Source organism: Salmo trutta, chromosome 38, assembly GCF_901001165.1.
Source record: "Salmo trutta chromosome 38, fSalTru1.1, whole genome shotgun sequence".
NCBI lineage: Eukaryota > Metazoa > Chordata > Actinopteri > Salmoniformes > Salmonidae > Salmo > Salmo trutta.
Window position 1 is genome coordinate 25,296,486 of NC_042994.1, and position 8,244 is coordinate 25,304,729.

An 8,244-nucleotide genomic window follows, 5' to 3' on the forward strand; every position below is an offset into this window, starting at 1 on the left:
GACAGTAACCTGTCCTAACGCCATCACTATATCACCAAACACTGTTGACACAACCTGTCCTAACGCCATCACTATATCACCAAAACACTGTTGACACAACCTGTCCTAACACCATCACTATCACCAAAACACTGTTGACACAACCTGTCCTAACAGCATCACTATATCACCAAAACACTGTTGACACAACCTGTCCTAACACCATCACTATCACCAAAACACTGTTGACACAACCTGTCCTAACAGCATCACTATATCACCAAAACACTGTTGACACAACCTGTCCTAACACCATCACTATCACCAAAACACTGTTGACACAACCTGTCCTAACGCCATCACTATATCACCAAAACACTTGACACAACCTGTCCTAACGCCATCACTATATCACCAAACACTGTTGACACAACCTGTCCTAACAGCATCACTATATCACCAAAACACTGTTGACATAACCTGTCCTAACGCCATCACTATATCACCAAAACACTGTTGACACAACCTGTCCTAACGCCATCACTATATCACCAAAACACTGTTGACACAACCTGTCCTAACGCCATCACTATATCACCAAACACTGTTGACACAACCTGTCCTAACACCATCACTATATCACCAAAACACTGTTGACCTAACCTGTCCTAACGCCATCACTATATCACCAAAACACTTTTGACACAACCTGTCCTAACACCATCACTATCACCAAAACACTGTTGACCTAACCTGTCCTAATGCCATAACTATATCACCAAAACACTGTTGACACAACCTGTCCTAACGCCATCACTATATCACCAAAACACTGTTGACACAACCTGTCCTAACGCCATCACTATATCACCAAAACACTGTTGACACAACCTGTCCTAACACCATCACTATCACCAAAACACTGTTGACACAACCTGTCCTAACACCATCACTATCACCAAAACACTGTTGACACAACCTGTCCTAACGCCATCACTATATCACCAAAACACTGTTGACACAACCTGTCCTAACGCCATCACTATATCACCAAAACACTGTTGATACAACCTGTCCTAACGTCATCACTATATCACCAAAACACTGTTGACACAACCTGTCCTAACACCATCACTATCACCAAAACACTGTTGACACAACCTGTCCTAACGCCATCACTATATCACCAAAACACTGTTGACACAACCTGTCCTAACGCCATCACTATATCACCAAAACACTGTTGACACAACCTGTCCTAACACCATCACTATCACCAAAACACTGTTGACATAACCTGTCCTAACGCCATCACTATATCACCAAAACACTGTTGACACAACCTGTCCTAACGCCATCACTATATCACCAAAACACTGTTGACACAACCTGTCCTAACGCCATCACTATATCACCAAAACACTGTTGATACAACCTGTCCTAACGTCATCACTATATCACCAAAACACTGTTGACGAACCTGTCCTAACGCCATCACTATATCACCAAAACACTGTTGACACAACCTGTCCTAACACCATCACTATCACACTATCACCAAAACACTGTTGACACAACCTGTCCTAACACCATCACTATCACCAAAACACTGTTGACTGAACCTGTCCTAACACCATCACTATCACACTATCACCAAAACACTGTTGACACAACCTGTCCTAACGCCATCACTATATCACCAAAACACTGTTGACACAACCTGTCCTAACGCCATCACTATATCACCAAAACACTGTTGACACAACCTGTCCTAACACCATCACTATCACCAAAACACTGTTGACACAACCTGTCCTAACACCATCACTATCACCAAAACACTGTTGACACAACCTGTCCTAACGCCATCACTATATCACCAAAACACTGTTGACACAACCTGTCCTAACGCCATCACTATATCACCAAAACACTGTTGATACAACCTGTCCTAACGTCATCACTATATCACCAAAACACTGTTGACACAACCTGTCCTAACACCATCACTATCACCAAAACACTGTTGACACAACCTGTCCTAACGCCATCACTATATCACCAAAACACTGTTGACACAACCTGTCCTAACGCCATCACTATATCACCAAAACACTGTTGACACAACCTGTCCTAACACCATCACTATCACCAAAACACTGTTGACATAACCTGTCCTAACGCCATCACTATATCACCAAAACACTGTTGACACAACCTGTCCTAACGCCATCACTATATCACCAAAACACTGTTGACACAACCTGTCCTAACGCCATCACTATATCACCAAAACACTGTTGATACAACCTGTCCTAACGTCATCACTATATCACCAAAACACTGTTGACGAACCTGTCCTAACGCCATCACTATATCACCAAAACACTGTTGACACAACCTGTCCTAACACCATCACTATCACACTATCACCAAAACACTGTTGACACAACCTGTCCTAACACCATCACTATCACCAAAACACTGTTGACCCAACCTGTCCTAACACCATCACTATCACACTATCACCAAAACACTGTTGACACAACCTGTCCTAACGCCATCACTATATCACCAAAACACTGTTGACACAACCTGTCCTAACGCCATCACTATATCACCAAAACACTGTTGACACAACCTGTCCTAACGCCATCACTATCACCAAACACTGTTGACACAACCTGTCCTAACACCATTCCTAACAGTTACCATTTCTGTGTCTGTGGGAAGAATTCCAAAAATGCTCATTCTAAATCGAAAAGAATCTGTTTGTCATTTTGAGATGTATTGTTGTTGTATGTCTGTGCATCTTGAGCAGTGACCTGTTGACCTTTGAGAAGGCGGAAGTTTCCATACGTTTTATTAAACAAATTCTGCTCTAATACAATTGAATGGCAGATGACTTCTATGGAGCTTCTGAGGGCCTAGCCAATGGTGAGCTATCTAGCTAGATTTATCTCCCCGGAGACCACCAAAGACAAATCCTCCTCAGGTTTTAAATCAGAATATCATTGAAAATAAGAATATAATCAAAGAATATCATTGTAATATTACTGAAATTTGGAAATAATTATATTTAAAAAAATACAACAATTATTTAACAAATCTTTGGTGTTTATCAACATCTCTCCGCTGTGTAGTCTCCTTCAGGTCAGGAACGGACACACACACTACACACAAACACACACTACACACACACACACACACCACACACACGCTACACACACACACTACACACACGCACAAACACACACTACGCACACACACAGAAGTACATGTGTAATATCTGTTGATGAAATGTTTCCCTCCATCTCTCCCTGTAGTCTGGTTCAGGTCAGGAGAGGACAGTGTTAGAGTTTGATGCCCCTCAGTCAGACTCTCTCCCCCTCATCGACGTCTCTGTCTCCGACTTCGGACACAACAACCAGAAGTTTGGCTTCCAGCTAGGTCCCGTCTGCTTCAACGGTTAACGGCAGCCCTCCCCAGCCGGTAACCGGGATGAGACGGCCGGTAACAGGACTAACATGCCTGGTAACGGGGTTGAGATCCACGGACATTTACACAGGGAAAACCAGGAGACTGGCTGATGCCACCAGAGAGATATTTATATACCTTTACACCAGGACTCATCCATTCATACTAACAGACACTCATTTATTCATTCATTCATACAGACACACATTCATTCATTCATCCATTCCTACTAACAGACACTCATTCATTAATTAATTCATCGATTCATCGATTCATACTTAGACACTCATCCATTCATCCATTCATACTAACAGACACTCATTAATTCATCCATTCATACTAACAGACACTCCATTAATTCATCCATTCATACTTAAACACTCATCCATTCATACTGACAGCCTGGTAACGGGGTTGAGATCCACGGACATTTACACAGGGAAAACCAGGAGACTGGCTGATGCCACCAGAGAGATATTTATATAGCTTTACACCAGGACTCATCTATTCATACTAACAGACACTCATCCATTTGTCATTCATTCATACTTACAGACACTCATTCATCCATTCATACCAGCAGACACTCATTCACTCATCCATTCATACTTACAGACACTCATTCATCCATTCATACCAGCAGACACTCATCCACTCATCCATTCATCCATTCATACTTACAGACACTCATTCATCCATTCATACCAGCAGACACTCATTCACTCATCCATTCATACTTACAGACATTCATCCATTCATGCTTACAGACACTCATCCATTCATTCATACTTACAGACACTCATTCATGAATTCATCCATTCATACTAACAGACACTCATTCACTCATCATCCATTCATTCATTAATTCTTACAGACACGCATTCATTAATTAATCCATTCATCCATTCATACTTAGCCACTCACCCATTCATACTTACAAACACTCATGCATCCATTCATCCATACCTACATTCATTTATCCGTACATTCATCCATTCATCCATACCTACATTCATTCATCCATACCTACATTCATTCATCCATACCTACATTCATTCATCCATACCTACATCCATTCATTCATTCATCCATACCTACATTCATTCATCCGTACATTCATTCATCCATTCATTCATACCTACATTCATTCATTCATTCATTCATACACACAGTACATTGTCCATTCACTCAGTTGCTCACTCATTTATTCATCCATCATTCCTACACTCACTCCTTCCTATATTCACTCATTCATCCTGAAGCCAAAGAAGCACCTCTATATCTGGGAAACATTTCCACAACGTGTAACTAACATTAATTAGATGCTGTATTCAAACCTCATGTTGTCCCAATTCTGTGTTGTTGATGTGTGTGTTTTTATATGAACAGTTTTCTGTTGTGTTCTAATGTATATTTGTGTGATACTCAACTATGGTGCTACAGTCTTTTACTTGAGTATGTTTCATTTCTTTTACGTCTTCCTTGTCAAAGGGAAAGGGAAGGCAGCCATTTTGTTTTTGTATTTGTAACATAATGATGATGATGAACAAAATTCTTGTCAGGACATTAGAGGATTATGATTTCACAATGCCATTTTATTCACACTTGTGGGAAAATGAAATAATGAATAACCTGTTTTAATAAAAGTACAGAACTGTTCACCCAACTTAATGAAGCAGAAGTCTAAATGTGTTGACATTAATATTGTAGAGCAGGACCACACACATCCGGAAACACATACACACAGAGGATCACACACACACACACACACAGATGATCACAAAAACACAAACAAACAAACACACACACACACACACACACACACACACACACACACACACACACACACACACACACACACACAGATGATCACAAAAACACAAACAAACAAACACACACAAACACACACACACACGCACGCACACACACACACAGAAGATTACACACACACACGCACACACACACACGCACACAGAGGATTACACACACACGAACACAGACGCACATATAACATTATAACTGTGATTAATAATTTTGATATGAACATCAATCAAGCAGACACAATGGTGATTACACTGTCTGCTTACTGCATAATGCATTCTCTCTCCCTATGTCTCTCTCTGCCTTTCTCTCTCTCTTCCCTTATCTGTTTATCTCTGTCTCACTCTGTATCTGTCTGTCTCTCTCTCTATCTCTCTCTTTCCCTATCTCTCTCTCTTTCCCTATCTGTTTATCTATGTCTCTCTCTCTCTTCCCCTACCTGTTTCTATCTCTCTATCTCTCTCTCTTCTCCTATCTGTTTCTCTCTCTTCCCCTACCTGTTTCTGTCTCTCTATCTCTCTCTCTTCTATCTGTTTCTCTCTCTCTCTTCCCCTATCTGTTTCTTTCGCTCTCTCTTCCCCTATCGGTTCTCTCTCTCTCTCTCGTCCCCTATCGGTTTCTCTCTCTCTCTCTCTCTTCCCCTATCTGTTTCTCTCTCTCTCTCTCTCTCTCTCGCTCTCTCTCTCTCTCGTCCCCTATCTGTTTCTCAATTCAATTCAATTCAAGGGTCTTTATTGGCATGGGAAACATAAACAATGAAAATTAACAGTAAACATTACACTCACAAATAGTTACAAAAGAATAAAGTCTCTCTCTCGCTCTCTTCCCCTATCTGTTTATGTCTGTCTCATGCTGTCTGTCTCTCTTGTTTCTCTCTCTCTCTTCCCCTATCTTTCTCTCAGTTTCTCTGTCTCTCTCTGTCTCATGCTCTCTGTCTCTCTCTCTCTCTCTTTCTGTCTGTCTCTCTCTCATACACTCACATGGCACACACACAAACACCTCACGCCCTCCTACAAAAATGAGTGGACCTCATTTCCCATGAGTCTGTGCTCTGTGATATTAAGTCAGTTTTGTCCTTGACTTCTCTCTGCCTCCCTCATTCGGTTATCTTTTCTCCTCTATAGTTATCTCCCTCCCTCTCTCTCACCACTCCCCGCCCTCCGTCACTCTCACTACTTCCCTTCCTCCCTCCCTCCCTCCCTCCCTCTCCCTCCCTCCCACCATCCCTCCCGTTCCTCCCTCTCTCACTCACCACTCTCATTCCTCCCTCTCTCATCATATTTAGTCATTTGTTGATCATTTAACCTCCTAGTCTCTGATGAGAGGATAGGAGGAGGAGGAGGAGAGAAGAGGAGAGAGGAGGAGAAGAGGAGAGGAGAGGAGGGAGAGAAGAGAATAGAAGAGAGGAGAGGAAAGGAGAGGAGAGGAGAGGAGGAGAAAAAGAGGAGAGGAGGAGAAAAAGAGGAGAGGAGGAGGGGAAGAAAAAGAGGAGAGGAGGAGGAGGAGAAAAAGAGATGAGAGGACAGGGGAGGAGAGGAGGGGAGGAGGAGAGGAGGAGGAGAGGAGGAAGAGAAGGAGGAGGAGAAAAAGAGGAGAAAGGAGGAGAAAAAGAGATGAGAGGACAGGGGAGGAGAGGAGGGGAGGAGGCGAGGAGAGGAGGAGGAGGAGAAAAAGAGAGGAAGAGAGGATAGTGGTTTGTGAATCCCTCAAAACAATTTACACTGCAGATGGAGAATGGACAAACATCACACACACATCATTAAACACGTGTTCTGATGTGTGTGTATGTTTGTTTGTTGGCTTGCATGTTGTATTGTGTCTGCAGAATCAATGCGTGCAGTAAATTGTGTGTGTGTGTGTGTGTGTGTGTGTGTGTGTGTGTGTGTGTGTGTGTGTGTGTGTGTGTGTGTGTGTGTGTGTGTGTGTGTGTGTGCATGTAAGGCACTCCGTATTCATTGAGCTCAGTAGAGTCAAATCATAAATCATTCATACAATGACAAGACCTCTCCTTCTGCCCTTTATGCTTTCTCTCCTCCTGCTCCTCCTCCACTCTTCCTCTCTTCACTCATTTCTCCCTTCTCTGTCACTTCCTTTCTTCCGTCTGCTTCTATCCCTCACAATGTCCCCTTATCTTCCCTTTCTCTCCCTCTAGATACTCGCTCACTCTCAGCGGGGATTTTAACATGAGCACATTGGTGGGTCAAGCTCATGTGATACCAGCACACGGTAGTCATTACACTGGCTACACATTGAATGCACTAATAACCAATCCCAGAAATTTGTTTTCAGCCACACACACAAGTATTCGTGCATTTGGGTTATGATCAGTTTTTTTGGTTACTTCCCATATCTTTAAGTCTTACTGCTCAGAAGACCATGGTAGGGGAGCATACTTTTATAGTGTAAACTAGCTAGTAATAAAGTAAACTATATAGTAATAAAATAAACTAGCTAGTAATAAAGTAAACTATATAGTAATAAAATAAACTAGCTAATAATAAAGTAAACTAGCTAGGAAAATAATAAACGAGATAGGAATTGAGTAAACTAGATAGTAATATAGCACACTAGATAGTAATTTGGTAAAATAGATAGTAATACAGTAAACTAGATAGTAATTTGGTAAAATAGATAGTAATTGAGTGAACTAGATAGTAATATAGTGAACTAGATAGTAATATAGTAAACTAGATAGCAATTGAGTAAACTAGATAGTAATTTGGTAAACTAGCTAGTAATTGAGTAAACTAGATAGTAATATAGTAAACTAGATAGTAATTTGGTAAACTAGCTAGTAAAATAGTAAACTAGCTAGGAATAGAGGAAACTAGATAGTAATACATTTAACTAGATAGTAATTGAGTAAACTAGCAAGAAATAGTGCAAACTATCTAGTAATAAAGTAAACTAGAAAGTAATTGAGTAAACTAGATAGTAATATAGTAAACTAGATAGTAATATAGTAAA

At 41.1% G+C, this 8,244-nt stretch overlaps 1 protein-coding gene across 1 annotated transcript in view; it reads left to right on the forward strand.

Moving 5' to 3' along the window:
* LOC115178138 (collagen alpha-1(XI) chain-like) overlaps positions 1-4,251 on the forward strand; it is a 7,893-nt gene extending 3,642 nt beyond the window's left edge. Inside the window, exon 6 of the mRNA XM_029739174.1 lies at positions 3,306-4,251. Coding sequence (XP_029595034.1) covers positions 3,306-3,452 — 147 coding nt within the window. The 3' untranslated portion in view covers positions 3,453-4,251. The remainder of the gene's footprint in view (positions 1-3,305) is intronic.
* Positions 4,252-8,244: the final 3,993 nt, after the last annotated feature.